This window comes from Apis laboriosa, unplaced genomic scaffold (genome assembly GCF_014066325.1).
Source record: "Apis laboriosa isolate Shangri-la unplaced genomic scaffold, ASM1406632v1 scaffold68_cov148, whole genome shotgun sequence".
NCBI lineage: Eukaryota > Metazoa > Arthropoda > Insecta > Hymenoptera > Apidae > Apis > Apis laboriosa.
Window position 1 is genome coordinate 2858619 of NW_025224135.1, and position 14374 is coordinate 2872992.

At 36.9% G+C, this 14374-nt stretch overlaps 2 protein-coding genes across 2 annotated transcripts in view; one reads left to right on the forward strand and one right to left on the reverse strand.

Annotated features, from left to right (window-relative positions):
• LOC122718874 (tubulin glycylase 3A-like) overlaps positions 1–1440 on the forward strand; it is a 5633-nt gene extending 4193 nt beyond the window's left edge. The window contains exon 8 of the mRNA XM_043944249.1: positions 548–1440. Within this exon, the coding sequence (XP_043800184.1) occupies positions 548–876 (329 nt within the window). The 3' untranslated portion in view covers positions 877–1440. The remainder of the gene's footprint in view (positions 1–547) is intronic.
• A 414-nt stretch (positions 1441–1854) lies between these two features.
• LOC122718733 (zwei Ig domain protein zig-8-like) overlaps positions 1855–14374 on the reverse strand; it is a 30407-nt gene continuing 17887 nt past the window's right edge. The window contains exons 3-6 of the mRNA XM_043944027.1: positions 9628–9838; positions 6641–6768; positions 4653–4821; positions 1855–2327 (exon numbers count right to left, since the gene is read on the reverse strand). Coding sequence (XP_043799962.1) covers positions 2221–2327; positions 4653–4821; positions 6641–6768; positions 9628–9838 — 615 coding nt within the window. The 3' untranslated portion in view covers positions 1855–2220. The remainder of the gene's footprint in view (positions 2328–4652; positions 4822–6640; positions 6769–9627; positions 9839–14374) is intronic.

Consider the following 14374-nt stretch of genomic DNA (forward strand, 5'->3'; position numbering starts at 1 on the left):
TTCCGCGGTTCTAACGATCTTTCATTCGTTCACCGGAAATCATTATGTTCGGAGTTATAGCAATTCAAAGTTTTTCTAATTTTAATAGAATTTGATCAGGTTTAAGTCAAACGATAAAATTACTCTTCTCTTTACACGACGATATCTCGATAATCGAAAATCGTATCGAGATGAATCGAAAAGCGTTTAAAGCGCAAAATTCCGCGGTTCTAACGATCTTTCATTCGTTCACCGGAAATCATTACGTTCGGAGTTATAGCAATTCAAAGTTTTTCTAATTTTAATAGAATTTGATCAGGTTTAAGTCAAACGATAAAAAATTATACTTTTCTTTACGCGATGATATCTCGGGAACCGGATATGATATCGAGATGAATCGAAAAACGTTTTAAAGAGGAAGATTCCATCTTTCTAACGATCTTTCATCCATCCATTCGACGATCACTATTTTCGGAATAAATTTTCGCTTTAAAATTAGGAAATATTTTTTCTCAATAGATACGTTTCCGGAAGAAAAGCGCGAGAAGGAGATTAATTTTATAATTGATTTCAGTGGTGATGGACGTACCGTTGAATCCAGAAGCGGACACGGGCGGTTTCAGCCTGATCTATAAACAAAATATACCCGATTTCCGACCCTATCTCGGCCCCTGCCTCTTCGTGTTCGGCAAATCGATAACGCTGGTCGAGCATCCGCGGAAACGAGATAAGAAAAAGAAGAACGGTTGGGCGAAATCGCAACAGCAGCAGCAACAGCAAACGCAGCAGCAGCAACGCGCGTGGACCGCCCCGCCGATGATTCCACGCCTAAGGGAGCCGAAAATAGTCGACTTTATCGACTATTTGAACACGGCTCGGTGTACAGCGGCCAACTGAATATTCCCATCGTTACCGCCGATGCATTCGTCCGATCGTTTACCGGATCGGGGAATCCGGCCACGAGAAATCGCCTTTTCCAACTTTAAGTGAATAAAGGGGACGGTGAACTCTGCAACCTCGATACGGGGAAACGTGGAACAGTCGTTTTAAAGTCGGGACGACCCAGTTTTTCGCGGGGAAGGTCGAACATTGAAAATGGTTCTGGTTTAGGCGCACGCGTTCAACCTTTGTGCCCGACCAGTTGAAAGAGGAGGAGGAGGAGGAGGAGGAGGAGATGGAATTCTCTCTTCCCGGAAGAATCGGGAATCGCGTTCAACGCGTTATATTCTCAACTCGGCGGCATTAGAGGACACGAAATTTCTTTTTTGTATCCGTCGCTCGAGAGAGGAGTATATCTCGTTGGGCCACGATTTTCTTCCGACTTCCACTTCCGTTTAATCCGCATTCAGCGCGTATATGTGAGGGGGTATGCGAGTTGCACCGTGCTCATTAATTGACGCACGATAACGAGAGATAAAAGTAATCGACGGTGTCGTTAGCAGTATCGTCGCTATGTCATCGTTTCTTCGACTGAAAACGTGATCGTGGAAAGCTGAAAAGTAAAGTCCACTTTTTTTTTTTTTTTCCGATTTCTTCTTTCGTTCTATTCATGGTGCGATAGAAACGAATTTTTTAGTAGTTTATTATATACACATACACCGTTATGAACCAATTTTTTTTTCTTTTTTTTTTTGTATCGAATAATTTTACCATACGATGAAAATCGTTTCTGCATAACGTTTTTCTAAATAATTTATGAATAATTTGAAATGAAACATTTGGAAAACATATTAAAAAAAAAAATTTTTTTTGCGTTTATCGGCTAATTTTTGGGTAATTCGGTAGAGAAAAATATATATATATATATATATATTTATATATATAAAATTTGTTCCCCTCTGATAATATTTAGAGAAAAGAGAAGTGAAAAAAAGGTAAAGACAATCGTTTTTATTGATATGTACATACAATAAATTTATTTACAAATAATACAATAAATTTTTGAACGTCGGTACGTTATTCGCCCTTGATGATATATCTTAACAAAATACTACGCTCTTATCGATTATTGTGCCGTGCTGATATATCGAAAACTCTTTGGTCACGGAAATTGAATGTAAATGTAGGTAATTATCCGGTTTTTTTACCCTGCGCAAATATTTATATCCGAGCGAATGTTATCGGATCAGTTAACAGAGGCAGTGCGAATCATTCACGAAACCGCGCGAAAATTCCGGGTAAAAATTCTCTTAATCCCTTCTCCCTTTAATCTCTTCGATCCTCTATATATACCCCCCTCCCTTATACAAATATTACATTGGCTACTATTAAAATTATAAAACACATTGGCAGTGTCTCGGCGTACGACGAACTTCCATCTCCGTGATGCATGGCGGCCGGCCTTTCCTCTGCAACACACAATCGTTTCCCCTCCGTTATTTATTTATTCATTTAATTTGTTCAATCTTATCTATTCATTTTCAAACGAACGATTCTTCTCCGCGTGATTTCAAAATTCGCGCCTCGCCTTTGCGTCCCCTGTTCGTCGCTGTAACGGCGACAAACAACAAGGGGGCCGGCCCTTCGATCGATTCGTGAGGGAACGATCAAGAGAAAGAACAAGGGAGCAGACGTTTCGCTGATGACGGTGATAAATCACCGGTCGTTGCACACCGACCGACGTGTCGCATCGATCCGCATTCGCGTCAGGTAAGGGAGGTGTATCGCGACCCATTGTACCGAGCAATTAACGCTTGAAGTTGATAAATAACCAGCCGGAAACTCGGGCTTAACTTATTTCGAATTATCCACCGTCTCCATCGTTCTCGCTGCCCGGGAACAGGTTGATAAGGTACGACGAGATTGATAATTTACCGGATAAAACCATGTTTATCGATCTTATTCTCTCCATCGATATTTTTTCTAAAATTTCTAATTTCATTTCGAAGGAGGAAAGAAAAAAAAAATAAAAATAAATAAATAAAAGTAAATTTGAAAGGAGGCAGAAATCCCGGAAAATTTCGTTTTGTAAAAATTTTCGAGAGAGAGAGAGAGAGAGAGAGAGAGAGAGAGAGAGAGAGAAAGAGAGTGAAACCGGACTACGATGAAACGTGAAACCGCGTGGCGCGTTTAAGCTCGTTCCTTCCCCTCCGCCTTGCTATTCGAGTTGGCAACAGTGTCAACTTCGCGCCTCCGTATCCACTCGTCGAGATTCCACTGTCGACGTAACGCCTCTTTACGAATTTTTAAATTCTAACCGTCTCCCTCTCTCAGTCCCCCCTCCTCTCCCACTCTCTTTGCTCGATCGATTCGAACAAAACGTCGACTCTAGAGCGTATCTCTCTTTCGTCTCTTTCGTCTTTGGAACGAGAGGCGAGTTTTCGAGGAGGAAAAAACGAATTTCGATCAACTGGGAAAAGGTCGAAAAATCGGGCGATTCTCAGCAGAGTGGGATTCGCAATGCGCGTAACGCGAATATTTTCCACTCCGTACCGAGTCGACGAACACGAGTGTAGATTGCATCGCGTGGATTTCGGTCTATTTTATGACGGTTGTAATGGGAATTTTTTACATCGTGGCGGGTGACGTGAATGTACGCGTCATAGAGGAATTCTTGTTCTACGGCGATATACAATATGATCGGATCGTGAGAATTTCCTATTCTATGCTAGTTGAGGATCGTATTGCGAGGATTTTTCTACTTTATGACGGTCATGGGGATTTCTTATTCCGTGACGGGTGACGTGGACGTACGCGTCATGGGGGATTTTTCGATTCCGATGGCGATACATGATCGGATCATTCGGGGATTTTCTATCCTGTGTTAGTGGACGCACACGAAGATTATTCTATTTTATGACGGTCATGGTAGATCTTTTATTCTGTGACGGTTGACGTGAATGGTTACGCGTTCTAGGGATTTCCTATTCTACGATCATTTCCCTATATTTATAACATGGCAGGTGACGTATGTATCGCGAAATTTTCTCTTCTATGATAATCGATGCATACGATCGCGTCGTGGAAAGATTTTTTTTTTCTATTCGACGAGAATGTACGTGAATGTCATGGGGAGATTTCATATTCTATCGGCGTGAACGTACGCGTAATGGGGGAATTCCTGTTCTACGGCTAACGACATGGACGCACGCGTCACGTAAATTTTCAACTGCACGGCGATATACGATTTTCCCGTATATTATACACGTGACAGGTGACGTATGTATCGCGAAATTTTCTCTTCTATGATAATACGATCGCATCATACGAAAATTCTTTTTTTATTTCTATACGCGTCAAAGGATCGTACCATGCATTTTTTCCCCAAGAAAGATGAGAAAGAAAAAAATTTTTTTTTTCTCATGTATTCGATTTTTCTCTCGAGCACGAAAATAATATAGTACAAGTATTGTCATTAATATGCACAATCACTTTTGGATTCCGTTACATCTCTCGCCATTCTCCAACTATCTTTCGTATTTGAAAATCAATCCGCAGGTGGGAGAATTCGCGGTTCGAGATTCTCGATTTTTAAATCGCGTTTGAATCGCGTTTAAACATTCTCCCCTCTTCTCCCCCCCCCGCACTATATATATTTTCTCTATCCTTTCTTTCTTTTTCTCTTCTTTTTTCATTTTTCTGATCGTAGAAGAATTCAACGCGTTCACATCACGAGAGATTAAACTCTTGGGTTGAAAAGGATTAGAAAATTTCGTTTCGCACGTTCAACTCACCGTCAACAACGTGCACCTTAATTCTGTTCGGATTCGCGTTGCTCGGCTCGCAGGTATATATCCCAGAGTCGGTGATCACCGCTTTCTGGATCATTAAACGGCTCGTCGTTTCTGGCCCTTTCTCCGTCACCAGGCTGATACCTCCCCGCGGCGAGTCGAAGTTAATTACCTGCAACGAGAGATAAAAACATCTTTATTTTTCTCATCCCATTTCCTTCCTCCCTTTCGTCGATTCTCTTTCAATCCTTCGCGGATATGTGTGTGTGTGTGTGTATGTGTGTGTATTATATATAATATAATAACACACAGACGCGCGTGCGCGTACGTATATATACATGTTTTTTCCTTTATTTTTTTTATAGAAAATAGGAATCGAAATCGATGAAATACAACTAAATTTTTAAAAAATAAAGAGGTTACGTTAATCTTTCTCTAAAGCAGTCTGATAAATTCTTCGATTCACTTCGTGAAAATCAAACGGTCAGAGGAAAGAAGAAAATTCTCCGTTCCCCCTTCCCCGGATTAAGTCCGGATTACTTCTTCGGAAGGGAAGGGAGAAAAAATTGCACTTGTACAGGATTTCAAGCGAAGGGAGAAGACGCTTGTAAACCGTGGAATATATATATATATATAAAGATATATATTCGTCGCGTTTCGTTGCATTCGTTGAATGGAAGCGCAGGAGATATACGGTTTTCTCCCCTTTTTATTCGATTTAACGTTGAAAAAAACGTTATTTAACGCGGGCATACGTTTGTACAGAGGGGAAAGAGGAGTACAACCGAATCGTATTTATCCTTCAATCAGTAGATTTAATAGAATCCACAATAACAGGATGGATCCGTTTGAAGGAGAAGAAATATGTTTGTTTTTTTTTTTTTTTTTTTTACACAAATATAATACACGTTGACCTACTTTTTCCCTCCTCTCTCTCTCTCTCTCTCTCTCTCTCTCTCTCTCTCTCTCTCTATTTCGCGATTTATTTACCTCGGGATTTATTTCTTTACTCGACCAGGAGAACGGCAATGTTTCGTGATATAATTTGAACAGCTTCATTTTTTTTTTTTGAGCTGTGCTTTACAAACCACTGTGAAACTGTAAACTGTTGTTGTTGTTGTTGTGTTGTTGTTGTTGTTGTGACGTTAATGCGTCTCTTTCGTTGAAATTAATCCTTTGAACGAACGCCGCCGTCGCAACATCAATGTAAATTAAGTTAAATTTAAAGTTAATAATAACAATATTATTTCTCTTTATTCCTAATATCCATTGTTTTTATATAGTGTAACGAAAAATATTTTTAAACTTCTCTCTCGGTCGAACGCAACGTAGACCCTTTTCTTAAATAAATAATCCAAAGCTCGGCAAATTGTTGATCAAGAAATTGCTTCGTTGCGTTTATATACACACTCGAACTAAACGATACACACAGAAATACACGACGAATATTCCTTTTCAAAATTTATAATACTGCTTTCGAAAAAGTTCTTAAAAAAAAAAAAAAAGAAATTTTCGATTAAAACAATTCTTTTGGAAGGGGAGCGAAGATTAACCGCGTAAGTTTTCCCCGATTTTCGGGATGAAACGCCGTGACTGATGCGTGCGCGCTTTCTTTCTCAAAGAAAGAACAGAGAGAGAGAGAGAGAGAGAGAGAGAGAGAGAGAGAGAGAGAGAGAGAGAGAGAAAACAATTTCGCAATCATTTCCTCGAAGCACTCCATGCGGCCGGTTTCTCATTTATTTATACATGGAAAAGCGAACACAACATTCAGTGGATACTCGCATTGGCCTGTAATAAAACAGGAGGACAAAAGGTATTTCTCGTTTCGCGAGAAGAATGCTCTCCCGTATTCCCTTTGAGCGAAAGGGAACGAAGCGAAAAACGAACGCCCGGATTAATAAACACGCGCCCGGCCCACGTGCTATCCTCGACGAATCGAATCGAGAGCGTCGCGAGGACCCCCCACCACCTCTCGAGAGAATTATACCCACCTCACTGTTGTGACTCCAGATCATCATGGGCGGTGGTTCCGGGGCGTACTTCACTACGCAGGTTAGGTTGATCGTGCTACCCTTGTTCACGAACAGGTCAGGGGCTCCTATGATGATGGTGATCGGTTCTGAAACGAAGTTTTTTCTTTTTTTCATTTTTTTTTTTGGCGAGATTCGGTTCACGGAGATGCAAAAACAAAATATAAAAGTGATTCTTGACGATCAGAATTACAACGATATCATTTTTATTTTTGATATATGTCGTTATATATAATTTTTTGCAACTTTGATCAAGAATTCTTTTATATATATATATATATTTTTTTTTTTAGGGTCGTTTAATTTATGGATCGATAGATTTATCTATAATTTTGTCATTGGTAAAACAATTAGTAATTTGTCTCATAAAATATATTCACCTGCGTCAATAATTTTTAAAAATGTATTTTATTCGTTATTCGTTTAATAAATCCAAATAAAAAATAATGACGATTATTCGAAAAAGTCGGAATCTTTATCAGGATGGATTTCGATGATTTTTAGATACGTTATAAAAAATCAACATTTCTTTTATATATGTGAGTACATATACGAATACGCGTTATTTTTGTTATCTCTAATTCTCTTTAATGTAAACACGCACGGGAGTGACCTGGTAAGTGAAAACATACAACGGATGAATTAATCGAATATCAACGGGTTCACAAGATACAAAAATAAAATGTAAAACGATCCTGATGATCAAAATCAAAAAACAATAATAATTGAAATTATAACGAATATCAATATTATTTTTACTTTTGATAATCTATCGTTGTAATTTCGGTTCTTACAACAACTTTGATCGCTCTTTTTCTTTGCATTTCATACATTTTAAATGATCGAGCAAGAGATTTTTTATCATCGATTCATTCCTTCTTCTAATATAGATAAAAATTACTCATTTACCTACAATTAAAATATAAATTTTTATTTATCACTTACGACGTAAAAATAAAGCACTAAGTAAATTTTATTCATATAGCTATAGTTGACCGCCGCTCGGTTAATTGCCTCGCTCACCGTTCAACCAGAATTTTCGTTTAATTTTTACCTTTTAAATCGTAAGTTTGAACTGTATTTTCTCATTTTTAACATTTTGCTTTTAAATTGAAACGACGACGGAGTAGTGTGAAAACACGCGGTTTCTTTTTCTTTTTTTGAATTTCGAATCGAAAGAAAAATATTTTTAAAACGAGACATCGAAAAAGGATCGAACGATGAGAGAGAATATACGAAAGCGTACGTTGGCAAAGCGTTTTCAGGTCAAGTCAGCGCGATAAGATCTCTCCCTCCCTTCTTCCCTCTCTCCCACTCTCCCTCTCTCTTTCTCTCTCTCTCTCTTGTTTAATAGTACGAGAAGGTGAGGAGGATATCGGACCAGTCATTAAAGGCTAGGATATACGAGCCCGCGGACGGCCTCGTTTCGAAAACCCGCCTTTGTAACGCTCGCGTGAAATCTTCCGCGTATCCTCGATTAATCCCTTTCGCTACACATTTATCTTCTAACCGAATTTCAAACGCATCGATCGAGAAATACTTTACGCTCGTTTTCTTCTCTGCCAACGACGAAAATTCTTCCCGATCTTTCTCCAACTAGCGCGAACTATTTCTCTCGTATCAGGTTACTTAGGTTTTTTTCTAAATTTCTTCTTAATATATTTACGCGGATGGAAATTTTAGACGGAATACGCTCGATTTAAGAAAGATCGAGAAAGAAGAGTGACGAGTTCTATCTTTTATGAAATTTATCGTATATATTTTTTTTTCAAGTTCGAATTATATTATATGTTTCGGCGAGGAATTAAGGATATAATTTTTGTGAAATTTATTCTCGATTTATCGTATCTTTCTTCCAATATTATATATTTTGGTGAAGAATTAAGAAAAGAATATAATTTTTGTGAAATTTATTCTCGATTTATCGTATTTTTTCTTCTTCAAGTATTATATTATATGTTATGAGGATTATATTATATTATATTATATTATATATCGATGAGGAAAAATTAAGGAAAAGGCTATATTTACGTGAATGGGAAATTTTGGAGGGAATACAGTCGATTTAAGAAAGATCGAGAAAGAGGGGAAAAAAATATCGGTTAATTTCGTTTCAAAGGGCAAAGTCTCCACTTTTGCGCGCGCTTTCGAATTGAATTTTTCACAAAAGCCCATTTACACGTAAAGGACAAAACAAGAGGGAAAGTAAAAGTATTTTTTTTCTTCCCCTCGAATATTTAACAAATTCAAAAGATCGTTTCTCGAATAGCGAATCTGTACCCTTTGTACGACCTGCAAATTGTTACGCGATTTCTCTTTAAACTTCTTTTTTTTTTTATCGATGATCGAAAAACGAGCAGCCGAATGTTACACGCTTCACGAATTTCACAAAAGATATATACTTATATTTATGATAAATTTATGCTTGCGTCGTATGAATCTATCGAATTGTTTATAATAAAAATATCAAAGGTGGGAAGAGCTCTTATTCCATGCTTTCGTTTATAACACGCGATTAATTCTTCAGATATGAAAATTCAAACAAATCGAACGTTTCCTTCACAAAAAAATTAACTCGATCGAGCGTTGAAACGATGAGATTTTATATTCTTTTTGATATTTGTTTCGCGCGAGTTCGAAAAATGGACGACTTCAAGATTTGAGGGAACTCAGTTGTTACGAAGATATAATATATACGAATAAAACTGGGAGAGAAGGAAGATATCAAAACAGAAATAATTGCACTCGAAAGTTATTTTTTCCAATCTCATTCTTATAAATCTATTTCTATATTTCGAAACTCTGACGATTAACTAACCAACTAGCTCGTTCTCCAGAGTTTAATGGAACGATGGTCCTTCTTTCGAGAACTTGGAAAAAAAAAAAAAACTTTTCCTCAACTTGGAGAAGAATAAAGTTTTCCATCTTTACTCGAAAGTCTTCCTTACCGACTATAGTCAAGTAAACGGGATGGCCGATAGGCGGTGTCGTTGATATTTGGCACTCGTAAATACCGGAATCCTTCTTCTGAGGATATCGTATCCTCAACGTCCATTCCTCGGCATGGGGAAGGTGCAACGCCTCGAAGCGTTGGTCGCTCGTGTACGTGTAACGGCCGACCGTCAACAGATGTATGTCTCGATGCCTCACCCAGGAAACCTGAAACGAAATACTATAAACAAACTTTCTCCTCCTCCCATAAAAATGAATGATATTCCCCACTCTGCGTTGAGCTCCAACCAATAACCAAAATTGACCCATCACGAGACTCACAGAAGTGAAAATTTGCAACATTTGGCAAATCAATTCGCCAAGCTCTAAAGATTCCCTCGGTTAGAAAAATTATGTATATTCCTTGCTCTTCGATTAGACGCACAATGGACTCAAGAAAAAATTCTTGAAGTACGCGATCCACAGTGACCCGTTTATATAATAATTTTCCTCGAATAGAATGAGGGAATATCATCTATCCAAGCGTCTTAACACCCTTCTAAATTGTCGACGGGAGGAGAAAATAGGCCAATCAAGTCGGATTTTCAATTTTTCCGATATCTCTCTCTCTCTCTCTCTTTCTCTCTCTCGAATGGACGAGAAAAAAGAAAAAAAAAAGAAAAAAAAAAAGGAGAATCTCGATCACGGCACGTGTCATACACTGCATATATGCGTGTCTGCGCTTTAACGATACGTTTAAATCGATTAAAGCTTGCGGCGATATCGATGAAACCGTGGACGTAATTACGCCGAGAATCCGTTTGCTTGGAATCGATGTGCAGCGATGGCCTTAATTGTCGTTCACCGAACGAATGGACGAAAGGAAAATCGCAATGCAATTAATATTACTCGATCTCGGGACGATAATATTACTACGCTCTAGGAACGTGTGATACGAATTGAATTTCTGCGATACGATTTTCGAGCGATTGCGAATAAGGGAGAAAGGGGAAGGGAAGTCTTTGTGACGCAATAATAATAATAATAATAATAATAATAATAATAATAATAGAGGAGAATCGAAATGGATTGGTAATCTATCTATGTGAATAAAAACAGTATATAGTATAAAGAATAAAAGGTTTCTCGAATAAAAATTATTGGCTTTAAAACGGTTTATCTCGCGAAACTCGATCCTATGAAGCGTGAAGGTTAACAAGAACTGAAACTTGAACGCGTTTCGTCCAACAGTTAAATTATCGGTTCTTATTTTTGAGAAAGAATAATTAATTGCATTGGTACAGATGATTTGGTAAATATTTTATTAAGAAAAAATACCATTCTTGAATATAATGTTGCGAAGATTATTTAATGATTGTTTATTGGAAAAAATTATTAATGAGTATTTATAAAAATGTGAGACACCTTTGGAGGATGGATTTTAGACATCGAAACGATGAAAAAAGTTCATATATACATATGTCTAATAAGGATTAATTAACGAGTTATAAGCAGTTTATGTTTATATTAGATAAAGCGAGACGGCGAAAGAACGCTCAACTGGACGCGAGGCAGTACCGTATTGCAATGTCGCATAGCAGAGCCCCTCGATGAAAGTAAGTATACTGATATTTTTTTTATATTGATTATTTGATTTAAAATGAATTTAAATATAAACACTCCACATAAATGACGGAATAAGAAATTAAATTTTTATTCTCGATAAGGATTCTCGAAATTAAATAATTCGTTTTGATTGTTAATCAATTTAATTTAATCATTATAATCGAACTAGTTAGTTTTCTTAATTTTTTCTTAATAATAAATTTGACTAAAATTGACCTTAGCTAAATTATTTAAACTCGAAACGTTTGTTTTTGATATAAAATTTTTAAAACGAACAAATAAATTTGATATGATAATTTTTTAACGAACAATCAAATGGCCAAATACAATTTTCACGAGTCAATTCAAGATAATACTTTTAGCAACCTTTGAACAATTATCAATGATATCGTTTATTGATAATGTAAGTCGAGGTAATCCAAGATAAAAAAATAAAAAAGACAAAGACGAACGTACGTAAGTAAACTGGGTGCGGATTCTCTCCGCGAATCAAGTGGAATCTTGGAATCAGAGGGAGAGGAAGATGAGGATCACATGGAGGATCGTTTCGAGAGTATTTCCTTTCCGCGCATCATCACCACCAGTTCCAATTCCCCATATAACGACGATGTCACTCCAGGCAAGAGTGTGACGTCACCATGGAGACCTGAGTATTGTCCTAGATGGGTCGCCACCAACCTTCCATTCGCGAGAGTTTCCGAGTTCTCGAGATGGCGCTGGTATGTCATCGGCATTAGCCGCAATATTGTTTCGCGAAATTCAACCAAAACCTATACACTATATCTTCCCCGTTGCAGGGGTTATGGATGCGTCAGGCATTGCTTAAACCAAAATTAAAGATAAGTGGAACGATAGTCCATCAAAATGAGCTTTCCTTTTTCGTTATCCTTTACGATTCTTACGTTCATCCAGATAGAAAGAATTGATCGAATTTATTTTCAAAATCAAAGGGGAGAGTCGAATTAATCAAGCCAGACTTTCCAATTAGAAAGTATCGGTTATCGTTCCAGAAAATAGGTGTTGATGGAATTTCTATGAAATTTATTCACGATTAAAAGGTGATCGTGATCTCTGTTTTTAAATTAGGATCATTCTATGTGTTTTCTTTGACGAAAAGAATTTAATTAGAAACTATTGTAGTGACAATCTATCGACAGAATTTTTGTGAAATTTATCCATATTTCTTCCAAATTCGAATTATACATTTTTCGATGAGGAATTAAGAAAAGAATATAATTTTTGTGAAATTTATGTATTTCGATAAGGAATTAAACGAAGGATAAATAGTGTTGCAGTGAAAAATTGGCGACTATTCTAGTGAAACCTGAGTGAAATTTCTGTGAAATTTATATATACCTTACCAAATCCAGTATTTAATTGAAATATGACGTGTTCCGATTAATGAATGTGTATGTAACAGGTGGTTCTGAGATGAAATCTAAAAATTCTAGAGAAAAATCTATCTACGATGATGCGAATTTCTGTGAAGGATTATCGTTCGTGCCTTTCTTCTTTAGTTTATTTTCCCGTTTTGCCACAAGAATCTAGGATCGACAACAAATTTTTCGACGCGAAACTTTTTCGCGAGGAGAGGATGATTTGTATATTTTGATTAAAGCGATCGATAGAAAACGTCGAATCGCGATGTTGCCGCGTTTCCACTGAGAACATGTCAGTGTTGGATGCTCGTCTCACGATTTCCGTTTCCATTGACGCTGCCAGAGATTACCTCTGCTTCTTACCGTGAAAGTAGACAGCGGTGGAAAATGGGATTGGCGAAGAGGGGGAAGGTGGATAGATCTCGAGGAAATAAGGACTCCGGTGATCTTTGTCCGGAAAAAAGGGAGTCTTTTATCCTTATTCGTGCACGTGTGTGCGTGTGTTTGTGTGTATGTATACATTCTTCTCGAGCACATACGTGTTCCAAACGTGCACTTTTCTGATATTCGAGGAGAAACATGCTACTATGTAATGATCTCTGAACGTTTTGTCGCGTCACCTTGTAATCCAACAGGAATTTCAACGACGACGACAAACGATAGATGTTTTTTCAATGCTTTAAATTTCTTTCCTTTTTTCTCCATTTTTTTCTTTTTTTTCCCCTCCCCTTTTAAATTGTTGACGAATTGATCCTTCTCGAAAATCTTGAAATTAAGGATCTGCGAATAATTTTTTAAATTCTTTCTTTTTTTTTTATCGCCATCTTCGAAAATGCAACAACTCTATATATATATATCTTAATAAACAGAGATAATAATCGAGATAATAATTCTGTTTATATATGTATAGGAAATATCTAAATCTGTGATAATAAAACTCGCGGAATTTTAATTTTATTTTTCATCGATTCGTATCGTTGAAAAAAATTAAACGTTTGAAAAAATATTAATTATTCTAATGAAGATAGATTATACGTTTTCTTTGTATTACAAAATTACACGCTATTCATTTTGTTTATACAAAATAGAATGATACTCTATTAAGAGTAATTAAGAGTAATGGATTTCTAATTAAGCTCCTAATGGATTTCTAAAATTATCAAAGGAAAAAAACGAACGAAAATTCATGTTATCATGATTTCATACATATATATATCACACATATATACGCGATACATTTCCTGGAAATCGTTAATATTCATATTCACTTCCGTTTATTTTATACTTGCGCATTAGTTTCCGCGCAAGAGATACGTGTGTACAGTAATTTATTTATCGTTGTCATTATCGCTGTTTGTTGATTCCTTGATTATCATACGTTTATTACTATCTTTATCACGCGCGCGCGCGTGCGCGCATGTGTGTGTGCGTATCTAATTTTCCATTATTAACGATACTCAAAATGAAAATGTTTCGCGAGATTAACACGTTCCACTTGATAATTTTAATTTCGTTTCTTTTTCTCCTTTTTTTTACGCTTCAATATTTTAATACAACATAATAAAAACGATGTTTCGGAATCTTGATGAACAGAGTTCCCTGAATATTCGTTAACTTTTTTTCGAAATCTTTTTGGGCTGGATCGTTGGAAAAAGTGACTCGTGAATTTCGTCTCGTGAATCGAATTATATAATCCTTTCAAAATTTCGGAGAAGCGACCTTTTGTTTCGCCATTTAACTTCCGCAAATTGGTTTAAAT